The sequence below is a fragment of the Euprymna scolopes genome, chromosome 22, assembly GCF_053919585.1.
Source record: "Euprymna scolopes isolate OS-2025 chromosome 22, ASM5391958v1, whole genome shotgun sequence".
In the NCBI taxonomy this organism is placed as follows: domain Eukaryota; kingdom Metazoa; phylum Mollusca; class Cephalopoda; order Sepiida; family Sepiolidae; genus Euprymna; species Euprymna scolopes.
Genome location: NC_136503.1, coordinates 113,731,666 through 113,749,526, shown reverse-complemented (window position 1 = coordinate 113,749,526; position 17,861 = coordinate 113,731,666). Strand labels below are relative to the sequence as shown.

General features: G+C 32.3%; 1 protein-coding gene across 1 annotated transcript in view; it reads left to right on the top strand.

Annotated features, from left to right (window-relative positions):
- LOC145243665 (E3 ubiquitin-protein ligase MYLIP-like) overlaps window positions 1-17,861 on the top strand; it is a 124,122-nt gene that overhangs the window by 97,012 nt on the left and 9,249 nt on the right. Inside the window, exons 2-5 of the mRNA XM_080106713.1 lie at window positions 134-324; window positions 6,388-6,804; window positions 10,443-10,717; window positions 14,827-14,990. Of these exons, the coding sequence (XP_079962839.1) occupies window positions 134-324; window positions 6,388-6,804; window positions 10,443-10,717; window positions 14,827-14,990 (1,047 nt within the window). The remainder of the gene's footprint in view (window positions 1-133; window positions 325-6,387; window positions 6,805-10,442; window positions 10,718-14,826; window positions 14,991-17,861) is intronic.

Here is a 17,861-nt window from a genome sequence, read left to right as displayed (position 1 = left end):
TAAAGTTATTTTTTTGCAATTTTTAATTTTTTTCGTTTCTCGTCTGTTTACACTATGCTACAAGATGATCTCAAATTTATAATTTGTCTTTTGTTTATTTTGTTTATCAATTTTTTTTAATTTTCTTTTTAAGGTCTTTCAACGTCTTCAAATTATTGAAGTTGATTACTTTGGGCTCGAGTACCGAGGGAGCAAAGGGGAACAACTCTGGTTGAACATGCGAAACCGCATTGATCAACAAGCGCCAGGCCCATCTCCTTACAGTCTATCGCTGAAGGTCAAGTTTTTTGTGCCGCCACACTCCTTGTTACAAGAGGCAACACGGTCAGTTTTCATTGTTTTTATTTTTGTTGGGTTGAAGGAGGGGGGGGCAGGTTTATTTCTATTTTTGATAAACTCCTTTGAGAGGTGGTTTCATTTGTTATTTCTTTTAAGATGCCTAGAAATGTAGTTAAAAGCTACATTTCTAGGCATCTTAACGGTTGGTCAATGCCGTGGTTGGTTTATACTCCAAAGTTACAAGTTCAATTCCTGGTTATGTCATGTTTTTATTTTTTGTTATTTTATTTTTGTTTGTTATTTTTTTTTTTTTTTTTTGTTATTTCTTTTAGGTATGTACAAATCACAAATTTACTTTATAAATTTATACATTAAACATTTTTAACGATATTTTTCTTATGGTTTTCAATTACAATTGGATTTTATTTGAAATGTAATCACCTAGAATAGAAAAAATGTTTTCTCATTTTTGAGATGAGGATTGATAATTTGTATTTGGATTCTTTGTGGCATAGTAAAATTTACTTGTTACTCTTCTGGAGGTTCTTAGTTTGTCCAACACTCAAAATAAAATTGTAAATTATTTAGGACTTCTACTCGGTCATGGTTGAGGGAATGAGAGCATGCTACCCCCGTGGATTAAATAAACGGTTCTGTTAGAAATTCTGTGCAGATTTAAGATTTCTGAGTTTGATAAGATACATATGAAGGAGGTTGTCGGTTACATCGACCAAAAATAACACAAGATATGAACAGTAGTCTAAAGAATCCAAATAATATGAGCAGAAAAAAATTTCTGCAAATAATTTGGATTAGAATTTTTGGTAATGTATAGTGACCTAAAAAGAAAATAACCAGAGTTCTAGTTTTATGTAAAAACTGAAACTGAAAGATCTTTGCTCTACATATAAATTATAAAGATAATTATTTGTAAGAAGAGATTTTTTTCATATTAAGTGACACAATCCATATTTTAAACTTTTCCATCGCCAGCCATCAATTAAATAACGGTTCAATACAGATCGTAAATTAGATTTTACACGGTCAAGAATTGGCTATAAAATGACGGTTGGTAATTCACTGAATCGTTTTGAAATTGTCAGCCAGTGTCAGTCATAAGTCTGCATGAAATCATTGTTATACTGGTTTGTAAAATACGCTTAAATATATTTTAATTCATGCAGATTTCATATTTATCATTAGAGTTAAATCTTTATTGAATATTATATATATTAATCCTGATTTCAAAAGTTAAAAAAAAAAAAAAAGACTTGGACAACATCAGCTAGAATCGAAACCAAAACATTTAGAACTCTAGCTGCATTCCTTACTGTTTGAGCTAACCGATAGGTAAATAAAGATTAAAAATTAAATCATTTTTAGCTATAATTGAATTTGCATATGCATAAAATTAATAGAAATGTCAGCCAGTTGAAACAGTTTGCATTTCAACTTCCTGACATATTTTTGTACATCCAAAGATTTTACTTGTTATAAACCATCCTTGGTATAAGATTACTATTTCCTGTTTATTTCAGTGTTATGTGACCAATAGTTTAAGTGTTTATCAGTTAAATAATTTCACACAAGTCATGTGTTTAGTTATATCCAATCAGCAGCCTATAATTATTTTTCTTTTTGCACAAACAAAAAAAGAAAAAAACTGATTTACTCTTGAGTATTGCATGACTAGTGTCCAACATATGACAACACGAAAAACAAAAATGCATACCTCAATCGAAACGTTATGAAAATAACATTCAAGGTAAGAACGATAGTCTGAAGAAATCTAATACTATTCTCGTCATGGTTATTATTTTTACAAAATTTTAGCTGATGTAATCTCTAACCTTCAGGTGTATTGTTTTAAACTCTGGAACTTTGATTTGAAAAATTTTTTTCCACTGAAGTAGATTCTTCTTGTTCCTTCAGCCATGACTGCATTAAAATTGTTTTTATTTTTCCTCACACCACCCCACCCCAGCCCCGATTTCATCCTCTATATGATATTTTGATCGCAGAAATTCCCCTCCGGACCAAATTATGGTAGGTTTGCAATAACGGATGCCACATACTAATTTATTATGTCTAAACTTTTACCCACTACCTTATGTAATTTTTGAATGCGGTTACATGACACATTTATTCGTTAAAATAAAATCCTATCTTACTTCCTATGAGCGACATCATCACGATTTCCAAGATCTATAGACGAAGTAGTTAGTACTTTCCCCTTTACCTGAAAAGTCCTCCCACTCTCCCAGTCAAGACCAGGTAAATATAACCATTATAACTATATTGACTTGACACTCTTATTAACTGGATTAAATACTCATACAACTACCATTACAGTTCACTATTACAAAATGATTTCTCCTCACTGATGTTCCCTCTAGTCTCATTGGCTGTGACCATGACCTTCTATTATTCCGGATTATACACAATCCTACAATAAACGAACACATCAGCTCTTAATCAATATGGCTGCTCAATCACCATGCATTGTTGTAAATCATTTATAATTTCGTATCGTCGCTTTTCCTCTACTTTACAGACTACTGTTTACAAAAAATTAACCATAACATTTAGCTTTGAGTAGCACAAACAAAATAGTCATAACTTTCCTATAAAGAAGTGGCACTTCTGCAGGATAGTGACATATTAGCAACAGACGAGTTATAGATCCCTGTTCTTCGAAAGAGAAATGACGTTTAGTGGCCATTATGTGAACTTCAAATACAAACAACTATTTACAATAGCGCAAAAATATATAACAAAATTATTAGCACAAAAATATATGAATATAAAAACATTTATTGAATAAAAAAATGTATCAAAATATAATTTTAATGTATTAATATAATTTCTTTTCAATGAGTGATTCATAGCTGAAAATAACATAAATATAAAAACATGAAACATTTATAGATTTTCTTTAGAATTTTTTTTTTATAATAAGGTTGTATAAAATGTAGCAAAATATAATTTAAAAAACAGATTTAAAAATATTTTGTTTTTGTACAGAAAGCTTGTATAAAACTCTATCAAAATATAATTTTAGTTTGCACGCACTTTTAGAAAAGGAAGAGTTATCGACCCCTGTTCTTTGGCTTACAAGCGACATCTGTCAGCAGTTCTTGAAACTAAAATACACACATTCTTTTTGCTGACATGTAGAAGTGCCAAACAAGTAAGCGCAGCTAGCTTAGGTGATGTTTACATCTACTGCAAATATTGTGACTTCAGTGGTTCAGCGTCGTAAATTATGCCAATTCACATTATTTGGATTAAAATTATTTACATATTGTTACACTAAAAAATTTAGGTTGCATCTTTTTTTTTGTTATGTCTGGTTTCGGTGTCCTAAATATGCGATGCTAAAATGAACTGATCTCTTCGTAAACGATTAGAAACTGTTCTCTGTAACCGAGTATTAACAGAAAAACAACAAACCACCGATACTTGCATTAAATGTAAACATTTATCCAAAACATGGTGAATCTGCAGCAACTATTTAATTTTTTTTTTCTTTATAAAATTAAATGTTGTGGTAACGTTTCTAAAGCAATTTGTTTTCTACATTAAAAAATAAAAATAAATCGTCCCAGCTTTCTTCCTTTTAATGATTTGATTTAATAAAAAAATATCTTTCGATTGAGCATCAAAACTTATGAGATACTATGAACGAATCTCTGGCAGCCGTTTAGGAAATTGACCTCCCCACCCCACTCTAAATTCCACAATTTACACTTTATTCACGTTAATCTCATTGATTACAAACTTACCTTTCAGATAAAAAAAATTGCTTCTGACTTTATTATTGGGGAACAGTTTTCAATTATAACATTCTACTAAATTGAACACATACTTTATGACCATCGCAGAGAAAAATATTGCAACAATATTTTGCTCAACCTTATAATTGAAAAATGATCCCTGATCAGTCAATTTTTTTTTTCTGCAATTATATTTTTTTTAGTCTGAAACTTAAGTTTGTACTCGATGAGATTAATGTAAAAAAATGTAACTTGCGGAATTTAGAGGGGGAGGGCAATTTCATAAACGTCCGCCGATTCTCTTAATAAAAGAAAGTTGTAGTAGCCCTCTTGGCCTTCGGGACAAGATCAAAGTGTAGTATCTGTTCTTCAGATGCTGCACTTCCATTTCTTGTTCTCTTTCGGTGGAGGAGAAATCCTTCACGACTGAGACAATTTTTATTTTTGTACCTTTTCTCCACGTTAAAAAACGACTCTGGTGTCTAACTCTTCCCCGTGGGGAGGCATAGTAAATATGTACATCAAAGTGGCACTGAGCCTACATTGGGGTGATTAAGCAAAAATCAAAAATTATTTTGCACTTTCAAAATTATAAAAACTATTTCCTTTTATATAAAACAGATTTTTACATTCTAATCCTGAATTACGTCAAATTACGGCCACATAAATTATCATTTTCATTACTTTTCATTCAGTTTGTATTTGACTGCATTTACGCCAATTTTTTTTTTTTTTTTTTTTACTTGTATGTCAAATAATTTACGCCGCTAAAGTACAAATTCCCCTTTATTACATTGCCTACGAATATACTTATTTGTTATATATTAGTTTTTGTTTTTTAATATATTTTTTTTGTTTAGTTCTCTTTTCAAGAACCATTTTTCACACTGCTCAGACATTAACTTTTTTTTTTTTTACCTTAGCACCAACTACACCATTTCCTTTAAACTGACGACTTCCATAGGTTTTAGATTCTGCTGAATAAGACGATCTATTTTAACTTTGGTGGAGACAAGTAGTTTTCACGATATGACACGAATTATGCACTGTAATTCACTGTTCTACACACGCGTGATAAAGTGTACTTCTTTCTGCACAGCACTGCCAACCACCCCCACTTTTTTATTTTTTAGTCTTTGCGGGTGTGTATGCTGACATGAATCAAGGTTGAACTTGGGGCAAATACTTTGAAATACTCACTCATAAATTTGGATGTCTATTCCGAAAGCCATTCTTACCATAGCTAAGTTGGTCGTGTCTATTCCATACAACATTCTTAACATGAAGAGGTTAGGGGTGTCTACTCCGAAACATTTTTTACCATTAGGACGTTGGGGATTGGCCACGAATAACAACCATAGTTTATTTTTTTACGAGGAAGCATGCTTCTACCGGACAACGCTGGTTAACAGTTCCTGCTAGTGACTAATAAAACAAGAACAATCTAACTCCATGGAATAAGTAAAAGGTTTAGTTCAACATAAAGATTTCTATGTTTGAAAAGATGCATCTGAAGAAGGTCGAGATTACATCAGCCAAAACGTTTTTATAGTTTTTTTGTTTTTTTTTTTTAATCTTTTTTGATATATAATTTTCTTTAATAATTTTTTAAATAAGTCAGTCTCATGAGAATAAAAATAAAATGCATGGAATTAATAAAATGTTGGGACTGAAGTTAAAATAACAATCTAGATGAAAATCGGAATATTTTACATAAACTGCCAGAATTTGTCAACCATTTTTTTTATTTTACTAAAAACAATAACCAATGTTTGAAACGCTAGGAAACCGTTAATAATTAAAGACAGAAACGTGATTATAATCGAAAACGGTCATCCTATAGTGATTTCATTGAAATAAAAGCACTTGTGCAGTTTACAGACAGTGCTGAAATTGTAACCTTATTTAGAAAGCTATTCTTAATTTGAGGAGAAGGTAGATTTTTAAATATTCTGTACTTTCACCTATAAATTTAATAAACAAGATACCATAAAAATTGAGTAAATAAAAGATACCATTTGCCAAATGATGACCGTGTCTACTGGGTACTATGTGAGGAGACGAGCAAGATATCTATTCACATTACATTTAAACTTTCGCATGTTAGTAGTCAGATAAGCAGGAAGGGAATTCCAAAGTCTTGCAATCTGAAAGAAGTAGCTATTAAATAGCTCTTCGACATCTAGAGATCTCTGTAAATAAGAGATGGGATTGTAATGCTAAATGGGTTTATCAGGGGTATGTATGTTGAGGGGGTACAAGTGCAAGGAGTTCATCAGAGTATATTCCATTGTTTCAAATATTTTTAAAAAATTCTTTTCTTCAATTGCAGACATCAGTTTTGTCTCCAACTCAAACAGGACATAATTCACCGAAGATTGCATGTGCCAGACCAAGAGACTCTTATTACGATTTCTGCCCTAATTATGCAATCTGAAACTGGAGATGCATCAAATCCGTCCGACTTGCTAGGGTCTGAGGGTAAAGGAGCCGATCTTTATACGTGTCTAGTGCAAAACCTCACTGAAACTCCAGCTGCACTTGCCAAAGAAATTGCAACTGAACATAGAACGTTAGCGGGCATGAAGCGCAGCAGTGCCGACTACAAAATGCTTCAGGTTGTCTCAGAGTTGCCGCAGTATGGAATGGTTTTCCATGAAGCAAAGAATTGTGATGGGCAAAATATCCAGATTGGTGTTGGACCAAGAGGCTTGGAGATTTTTGATGAAAACTTTGTCATGATGGAAAAGTGAGTAATTTTTCATTTTAATAAATTTGAGGTTATAATCAGATAACATACTTCCTAACTTCCAGTGTGTCTGCTACCCCACCAATTAAAAATGTGGATGACACACATATATATCTATCTATCTATATATATATATCTATATATATATATATCTATATATATATATATATCTCCTGAAGTACACCTAATTACTGATGGACTACCTTTTGAGAACTTTACTTGATTTACTTTTTTTTTTTCTATCTTATTCTCCTGCTTTATTTAGATTTTGTAATTTAAATTTTTTTTATCAGAATCTTATTGTAGGTTTTTTAAATTTAAAAGTTTTTTAAATATTTTTATAAATTAAAAAAATATTTTCCTAGTATTTCATTTTCTTATATATTGTTTTCTACATCATTTATCATTTGTTTTCTGTCTCTTTCTTTTACCTTTATTATATCTCTCCCCATAAAATAATTTTTTCCAATTCCAATCTGAATGTTTTCAAAGTCGATGTTGTCTTTTACCTTTACTTTTGTCTAATGCTGGCTTTTTCTTCTCTTCTGACAAGAAGCATTTAGCTTCAAACTGCTATAGTCTAAAGAAGTAATCCTTATTGACTTGATGATGTAATAAAGTTCCTATGTAACTTTACTCTTTATCTTAACTCTCTCATATATATATATATATATATATATATATATATATATATAGGAAGCATTGCTGATGAAAAATAAATATTGAATAAATTACAATAATTAGTGATTCATCAAAAATTCAAAGAAGGAATTATAATAAATTTAAAAAAAAAAAACCTTAACCAATAGACTCTCAAAGAAAAGCACTTTTAATCGGAGGATAAAGATTAATTTAAAAAAGTGGTTGGCATAAATTTGTAAAAATATAAAAAATATTTGAAACAAAAAATTATACTAAACAGTGATGCATTTTTGATTGTTTATCTTCTGATGAAAAGGGCCTATCCATGAAAGCTATAGGTTAAGAATTTTTCATTATTATAAATCCTTGTATGAATTTTTAATGGACGATAAATATTGTAATTTATTCAATATTGTTTTTCATCATCAATTTTTTTTCTACTCTATTTTAATTACTCTATATAGTATATTGAGTGTTTTACTATGAAGGTTACAATTTTAAGATAATATTTATCTTTGTAATCATGTGTGTGTTCATTGCATAAGTAGTTCGGAGAAAACATTGTTAAAAAAGGCTTAAATTCCTGTTCAATGTGGTAATTTTCCATGGTGAGAATTGGCGTGCAAATTCAAGACAGGAAATTTTAACATCTTCCAAGGGCGGAATTATTTTTAGATTTTTGTCTGTAGCGTGAATAAAGTGCACGGTGGAAGATTTAATGTCTAAAGGATGGAGTTTCTTAGACATTTGTCAGGCTGAAGAAATCTGAAACAAAACTGATTTGATTTTCGTGGCAAATTTTATATAGACATTCTGCAATATTCCAGCCTATTTGCTGTATCATTACGTGTGGAACGCAACATAGTTCAGTTATTGCATGTGTGTGGGTGGGCAAATTGCAACATTGTATGCTTGCGCATTGAAACGTGATTGCTATGAAAATGTCTCTGCCGAAGATTTGTTCCGGCCATGTGTAGCAGTCACTACACCCTGAAACAAGGCACATGCCACTGAAACATAAAAGGATACTTTGATAGATGCCCTAGTTATAAGGGGGGGAACAACCTTGAGTGAAGTATTAAGCAGAAAGATGTTTGTTCACATTATATTTTACATCTAAATTTTTGCATGGTTGAGGGAGCAGGAAGGGAATTCTGAAGGCAAGCGGTCCAAGGAAAAAAGTTGTCAAAATAGAAAATCTTCCAGCATCCAACGATCTTTGCTAGTCGAGTGGGTCATGGGGTATTTTTGTAGAAAGCAGGGAGAGGGCAGTACAAATGCAGCAAGTTCATCGGAATAAAACAAGCACAGGAATCTATCTTTGCCGTGATGCTACAGGGACTAACCTGGCAGACAGTAGGGGAGCTATTCTCTGTGCACATTAACATCAAAAATGATGTCGTTAAAGGATGGCATAATCCATTAGAGCATTAAGGTTTTTGAAAATTTGAAATTTCATGCCTAGAACTGTTGCCGTTCCGGGCGGGAGGTGCCATACAGAGTACAAAAAGAACTTCAAAATCTAGTCCTTCTCTTCCTTACAGCCTCTTTCTCATAGAAGAGACGTTATTAGTCTTTCTTTGCTCTATCATTATTTTCATAGTAGGGGGCTCACTTGTGCTCCATTCTATGGTCCCGCCCCTCCAACAAAAATTACAAGCATCGTCAGCAATATTTTTTTCATCTGTGTACCTAAAACTAAACGGAGCTTCCATGAGCAAATTTTCATTCCTAGAACTGGCTATGGAACACAATACTGCAGGGCTGCTTCCTGACCGGCTACAACATTTTAAGTCCACTGTAAACAAATTCTAGTTAACCTTAAATAATACAATTTCTGCGACAATGTAGTCAGATCGAAACGATAAGGGCCAGCTTGCACTAAGTTTTGGAAAAGGGAAAAGTTGTGATGATAAAGAGCAATGACATTTATTCGAGTATATTGTATCAAGTCTCCATGATGGTTGGTTATAAGTAGCAATTGGGCCATCTGCCTTGCATAAGCCACAAAACTTCATTTTTATGATAATCGAAATGAATAGACAGTAAAAAGTTGATATTAAAATGTTATAAACAAACAGGAAATATGACAGACCAAATTTAATGCATGTTACTGAGGTTAATCACTTATTTGTATGAAGAATAAATGAGTCTTTGAAATATGCCAAACTGATAATATTGCTTATCCAAAGTAACAAAATCGGAGGCAAATAAACAGAAGAACCACATATCACTGTGTGTGAGGCGATTAGGTGGGGGTTGATGATTAACTGACAAGACACTTCCCCGTGGTTAAAATTTTTGATAACCACAATTCCTTTGTATTGTTAATGCAAATTTAGAAAAAAAAGAAGGAAAGGAGACGCTTGTCCCTGTCAGGGCAGCAGTGAGAGATGGGAACTGATGAAGAAGGAAAGAAGTGCAAGCTTAAAGGTCTGTTGATCACTCATGGTCTTGCAAGTCAAATCTTTGCAGAATTGGGAATTGTAAATATTATTGAGAATTATGAATTAAACTCTATTGGAAGAAGGGTAGGGTCATGTCGATCTACTTCTCAATATAAGCTGAAACCTAATGAACTTCAGGATTCTGTTTTGCTTGCCCACTGAATCCATGCCATTAAGAAATTAAAGAGATTAACTCTCAACAGACAAAATCATTAATAAAATTCATAATCTTTTCTGCAATCCAACCATATTTAGTTTAAATAAATTCCATTCTATGTCTGACTTGTCCACTAAGTTTTAATCATAAATGTCCAACAGTCTTTCTGTCACTGTTCAATAATATGCTTCAAATGTTCATTCAGTAGGAATCTAGGACTAAGAGATAACAATTAGCCCTCAATTCCTACTGCACTACTTCATTGATCTTTGATTTCCGACACCTTAAAGTTTTCTTTTATCTTTGATTATTTGAAAACGATTCTCGCTTTCATTAACCATTTTTTTTTTAATTATTTAATTAAGAAAAATATTTGTTTATTCCTTTTTCAGAATAAACTTCCAGATGATGCAGTTGGCGACGCTAGCGAGTCGCTGTGTCTTTGTCCAGCTGAACAAACTGAATTACCTTCCCTCCTCCTATGAAGAAGGCAGCACAGTCGGCTTTAAATTAGTCAGTCAAAAGGCAGCCAAAGCTCTCTATCGCCGTATGACAGAAACACATTCCTTCTACCGATGTGATACAGTGCGCAGTATTGTATCTACGCAATTCTGTCGAGATCTCAAGGGAACATTGGTGTCGTTGTTTAATGAAAACACTTCATTAGGTTTGTATGCTTTTTATCTAAAAACAAACAAGCAAGAACAAATTCTTAAAGCATATTTTTTACACTGTTGTTTTAGCAGTAAAAAATGTTTATCAACAGACTGAGATTCTAAAATGCGTTCATTCAAGCTGAACTATATAGATGAAAATAATAGTTAAAATATGGACTGACAGGGTTACAAAAATCTTATTTTAGATGTAAGTATGACAGACCAACAAGAATTCTTTTACAGACTTAGGTGTTCCAGACCAATGAAGATGCTATTTCTGACTGTGGCATGACAGACCAATGAAAATGCTATTTCCGACTGTGGCATGACAGACCAATGAAAATGCTATTTCCGACTCTGGCATGACAGACCAATGAAAATGCTATTTCCGACTGTGGCATGACAGACCAATGAAAATGCTATTTCCGACTGCGGCATGAGAGACCAATAAAAATGCTATTTCAAACAGTGTGATCGACTAATGAAAATGTTATTTTTAATTTAAGCATGGCAGACTAATCAAAATGTTATTTCAGACTGAAGTGTAACAGACCAATGAAAGTGTTATTTTAAACTTAGTTGTGACAGACCAATAAAAATGTTATTTCAAACTTAAGCATAATGAATTAACAAAATGCCGTTTTCCTCGTCAACAGAAACAGCTTTCCAACTCGCCAACATGCAAGTAGTTGTTTCATTGGATAGGGATGTCAATTTGTAAAATTTGTCATAAATGACAATATAGCAATTATAGTGGTAGTGTTCCTTTCGCTTTTTCTTTGTGGCTAGTATAATAACAATTTAACAGAACAGCAAATAACGCCATTAGTTGGTCTGGGAGTAGAATTTTAGAGTAATTTATAGCAAGTACATTTAGATGGAATACCTGTTTCCTCTTCGAACCACTGTAGGGCAGAGGAAGATTCAAAAACACATCTGATCACGTATTAATATCCCAGATGCAAGAACTGTTTAAATTTTCTACCACATAAACTTCCTCTTATAATGTCATGTTTTGCCATGTTGTATTATTTCTAAGACTTCAATCTTGTAATAGAAAATATCCACTTGGTCATGGTTGCCATTTTTTTAAATCAGAAGTTGACTACAAGTGCTTATCAAAAAGTAGTTACAATTAGACTATTTGATTTTGGAAGAAAATTTAATTTCATGTGTAAACCAGTAATAGAGAAAACTTTTGAAGAAATAATACCAGCCTTAGACTTTTTCTTTTTTTTTTTTTTTTTTAAAGCATTTCTTTAATTTAGCATTCGAAACTGCAAAGGAATTCCGGGCAATGTGAGACACTAGCCAGGAAAACTTGTACAGGAATTTTTCTATCACCATTCGATAAGAAAACAATTTGTTTCTGAAATTTTGAGATGAGAATTGATAATTCACATTGTTTGGGTTGTTCAGACTACTGTTCTCATGCATTATTTTGCAAGAACCCGTGACATAGTGGATAAAATACTTAGTAAAATTCAGTTGTAAGTTACACTCTTTGAGGTTAAAGGTTCAATCCTCATTGCAGGCGACACTAGTAATACACATGCGAATTACTTAAGATTTCTATCCAATCATGGCTGACAGAACAAGACTATGCCACCCCTGTGGATTAAATAGTTCCATTTGAAATTGCATGCAGATTCCAGAGTTTGACAGAATGTTTTCTGAGCTCAACAAGATAACCTGAAGAAGGTCGGAGGTTACATCGACTGAAATGTGTGGATAACACTCAAGATGTAAAAAATAGTCTGAATAATCGAAATACAAAAAAATTATTTGAAATGGTTTTTATTGGATACGTTGTTAGCATGATCAATGATTTTAATATTTAAATTTTGTAAAATTTACATTTTTATAAGAAAACTATTACAATTATATAAAAAATTTATTAGAAAACTATTACTATTAAAAACATATTTTCAGCTCGCAAAAAATTACCTGCCTTCTAGGCAATAACTAATAAATGTAGTCTTCTTTACATGAAAACAAATAATTTTGATTTGATAATTTTTGAAAAAAAAAAAAAAATGGTTGTCATCGTGTTATATATTCCAATGTTGAGAAAATTTAGTGTATGAACTGTCAAATTTAATTAGCAAAACAATGAATGGTTATTTCATATCTTTTCAATATTCTAAATCGAGGAATTTGATTTTGTATAAGCATGACAGTGACTTCCCCATTAAGAATTGGTCATTTATTTAAAGACTTAATGAAGATTTAAAAAAAAATAATCTTTTTTTTTATAATTTAGAAAGACGAAAAGGGCATCTTTTTTTTTTTTTAGCAAATGCTAAAGTTATCATAATTACTATCAAAAATATTATTAGTTGCAAAAATAGTAAATACATGTATTTAACTAATAACAGAAAACCTTTGTTAGTCATTGCGTTTGTGATAAGTTCATTTTTAAAAGTAATTATTCTAAAAGTTTCTTTGTAAATTTATGTATGCATAAACGTACACCCCTCCAAAAAAAAAAAAAACAAATAGAAATTATAATTTTAAATTGTAAACCTTTTTCCATTAAATCAGATTAATTATTACTATTGATAATAATATCAAGAAAACTATTGCACCACATATATAATAAAAGAAAAAAATCAATATTATAAATGAATACAACTTTATTTGTATTCAAAAATGAATATGCAAATGAATTATAGCATTGACTGTTTTATAAGGTTTCATATCAGTATATATTGCTTATTTGAACACATTGTTGTATAATCGAATTAAGTAAACCTAAGCTGTTTTGATGTATAGTTCAGATGAAAAAAAAAACAAAAAAAAAAAACTGACTCTCCCTTCTACATTTCTGCTGCATTTACAATGCCTTCCTATTTTCTGCATTAAAACCTCAACCTTATCTGGAATCATCTTTGGTTATTCCATCTTTTGTATTTCTGTGCATTTCTAATCCTACTCTCTTCAGCTCTAAAGTCGGCACTTCTCAAATTACTTCTGTAAAACTTCTGCATCATCATCATCATCAGTTTAACGTCTATTTTTACATGTTGACATACATTGAGAAATTGACTTCCAAACTGATCTCTGACTATAGATCTTTATTTATCTCTTTCTCTCACATCCATTTTTATCTCTTCCTTCCATGTTTTCCTTCCCCTTTAAATAAACCTGCTACCTCAACTTGTTCAAATCTACTAACATAACTTCTTTTAACGTGGCCATACCATCAAAGTCTACTTTTCTGCAAACATCTCCTCTTGCCGTTAACATTTAATCTTTCTCTGCGATATTAAAAACTAAGATTGTCTTTAAGACTTGTATTCTACATCCATCATATCATTTTTGTATCATTTCTCTCCATGCAACGCATCTCCTCAACCCTTATTGGCCATTTTTCGCTTCCACATGCAAAATGTATTTTTCCGTTGTTGAAAATGATAACTCTTGGCTGTTTCGTAATGGCAGAAGTTTTTTTGAAGATACTTCAACTCTTACTCTTAAAATCACATTATCGTCTGCTTCACCCTGTGCTCCAATGATATCACTAAGATAAAACTTGTCGACAGGTTCAATAGATTTTCGATCCAAACATGCTTTCTCCACATCTGAATTCTCATCTCAATTATCTTACACTTCTTGTACGCAAATTTATTATCCTCTCTTCACACTTAATCCATCATCTTCCTTTATAACCCTAGTTGTCTCCTGCTAAATAATCACATGTGCTATGCCCTTACTATCCGACTTAATGTTCTGCTGAGTAATGGTGGTCTCTTTGCTGCTTTGGTTGAGAGATTTGGGTAGAAATACTAATCGAGATCCTGTCATTGATAGTCCAACTGGTTCTGGTCCAGTTTACTGGTCTCTTACCTGTTGGACTGAGGTATTCACTTGAGTGGTATCTAGGAAGTTCACTCTCCCAGATCTTACCTCTTGGCTTACTACATGAGGCACCTCCACCACAGAATGCCGGCAGGACTGTAGAGACAATTTTTGCTAGGCCAGAGTGCTCCTCCTTTAAGAGCACTGGCTTGACTCTCTCCCATCTTCTGACCTTGTGTCACATCTTCCTTCAGTAGGAAGTATCTGACTTGTCTACACTCTCACTTATACTCCTTATTCTCTTTTTTGCTTTTTACAGGTAAAAGTTATATATTTGATATTAAGCGGACGAGCCGAGAAGTGCATGATCACGTTCGGCGAAAACTTTATATGATGAGTCAACAGTTAAATGATGACGGAAAATCAACGGATGAATGCCTTACAGAAGACAAAACAGATGAAGATAAAGATGAAGCAGGAGAGGTGAGTACAGGCAGAATGGTATATTGAGTTTTGCATGTGTGTGTGCATTTTCTTTTTTTTTTTTTTTTTTTTAAATAAAATGAGATTTCAGACGGATAACTTTCGATGAACAAAAGTCTGTTTTGTTTATCTGAGCCTTAAAAAGAAAAATCCCCGCGTTACTTTCTGGCCATCAGGCTAGGATCAAGCTCAAGTATAAATTTGTATACATGTGTAGATATCTTTTTGTGAATTAAATTTCATTAAAACCATTTGGCATAAGATACTCCATAGAGTAAATGTGGTATTGTGGTGACTGCTGAAGTGACATTGATGGGTAAATGGTGAAATAATGCTAGCAAGGTAAATGCATCTTATCTGGTGCTACCAGATTAAGCTGTCTGAAGATATTGGCTTCCTGACCAAGACTGCACCAAACATTGATTTTTTTTTTTTCCCTTTCCCTTCGCAAAACTCAATCATGTTCTGGAAAGTCAAACAATTTTCTATAAAACAATCAAACCAAATATCATGAATAAATATTTGAAGATATGAAGAACTTGAAGAATAAAACCTTTTCCAAAATTTCTAGATTCGGCATTAACCTGGAAAGAGTTGATATGCCGTGAAACAAAATGACTAAACCAAAGCATCTAGTTAAAAATAAAATAGAGGATGTCCCACCCTATATGCATACACTCTCCACACTTTTGATGACCTTGTGCCTAATGTGTAAGTTAATTATATGCTTTTTTTTTTATTTGTGAAAAAAATAATTCAAAGTGTAATATTTATTTTGTCTTCAATGACTGTTCCATTTTGTGTTGCGGGATTTTCTTACATTTAAAACCAACCTTGTGTTTAACTTTGTCCTCATGGGGAGATTTGTAAATGGAGTTTATCCTATCAAGAGCTGAAGTCCTAAATTTTAATTGAAACACACAGAACAAAATGTAGATAGGTATGGCATTTTCTGTGAAAGTAATCATTTTTGACAGTTAAGTCAAAACTATTAAAAAAAAAAATGCAATTTTAGCTATGTACTAGCAGGGAGAGCCCGGCTTTGCCCAGTTATAAAGTATGCTTAAATATGATATTTTAATTAATACAGATTTCTTATTATGAAGGCAATTCTCTATCGATTATTTCATATTATACTGTACCTAATATATAGTCGTGATTTCAAAAGTAAAAATAAAAAAGACTTGGGTGGCGTCAGCGTGAACCGAAACCAAAATGTACAAAATTCAGGCAAGCAAGGATTCCCGGATAGTCCAGAGTTTTATGATTATTAAGATATAATCCATTAGCATGAAGATCTAACGATTGAATGAGGATCACTGCAATATACTGTTTCATTGGGTTCATAATACCATATTAATTTCTTTGTTTTTACTGCCTGCCTCTTCCTCCTGTTTTGCCATCTAATATAATCAAAAGAAGCTGAAATGTTGGAAAAATCTCTGAATTGTTATCTTATACATACGATATACATTTCATTAAAATCGAATATATATATATATATATATATAAAGTTTTAAAAAGGTTCTCAGAGGTCAGGGAGTACTTCCATTGTCTTCAAAAACATTTTATACATGATTTACATTTCTTAAAAGGATATATTTGACGTTTTTATGACCTCGTTAAGGATGTACTCAGAGATTCGATAACACTTTCATTGTGTCTTCTACTGTAAATTTTACACAAGAACGCACATTAAAATTTTTATATAGATTCTCTAATCTTTCTTTCTGTAAGAAACACAACTAGCGTGCGCAGACACACTAAGTTTTTTTATACAGTGAGTTTTTTTTTTTTATTTATTTATATTTATTTTTTGAAAAGGCCTTTTGTTATAATATCGATCCCACTCCACGTTGCTTGGAATTGAATGAGGATCACTACTATATGCTTTTTCACTCTGTTTACAATACCATTTTACTTTGTTTTTACTGCGTCTTTCATCCTCTTCAATAAAGTTTTGTAGAATCTGAAATGTTGGAAAACTCTAATTGGTGTCTTTTACATATGATTTAAATTTCATTAAAATCGTATTTGTATTTTTAAGGGCGTTTTGTCCCCTGCCCATTGGTCACTTAGATAGAGACATATAGATATTTAGCACATAGTGGGCAACATACAGATTTGGGATCACGTTCGATGTCTTTATTGTAGAATGTCATACATTTTATAGAAATTTCGTAAAAATAGGATATACTTGAATTGGGGGTGGGAGTTATGCCCTCATAGACCCTTTAGAGGTGCACTTATAGATTTGAAAACATTTATCATCCCTGATAAATCTTACTTAAGAATACACTTCTAGATTTTTATACAGATTCTCTAACCTTTGTTTCTATTGGGAACATGCGGGCACACACACACACACACACACACACACACACACACACACACACACAGTTTTGTATATTACTAACCTGGGTACCCGGCATTGCCTGGGTGTTTGGAGATGTGTGTTGAGCAAAAAAAAAAAAAATAGTGGTAGTAGGCAGGTAGGCTCGAACCTGTACCGTGAAAGAGGAAAAGAATGTAAAGAAAAAAAGTGACGTCTTTGCTAATGCGCCCATCGCCAAACCGGAAGTGACATAGGTTTAAATTAAGGCTAATCAATCGAAAAGAGGGGATGACATTCGACCCTTCTCTGTAGAAAAGTGCCCAGTTGAGGGTGAAGGAACTGATGTTTTTGGCCAATTTTTCGATATTTTTGTCCGAAGGGTCAAGCTTCTAAAACAATACCGATCTCATGAAAACCCACGGCCTCTGTCGAAAGTTTTAGGCATACATAATACATACATACATTTAAACAGAAAGGTGATATTTATATTATAGATTTTTTTTTTTAATCCTTTGAGACAAGGCTTTATAATTTGT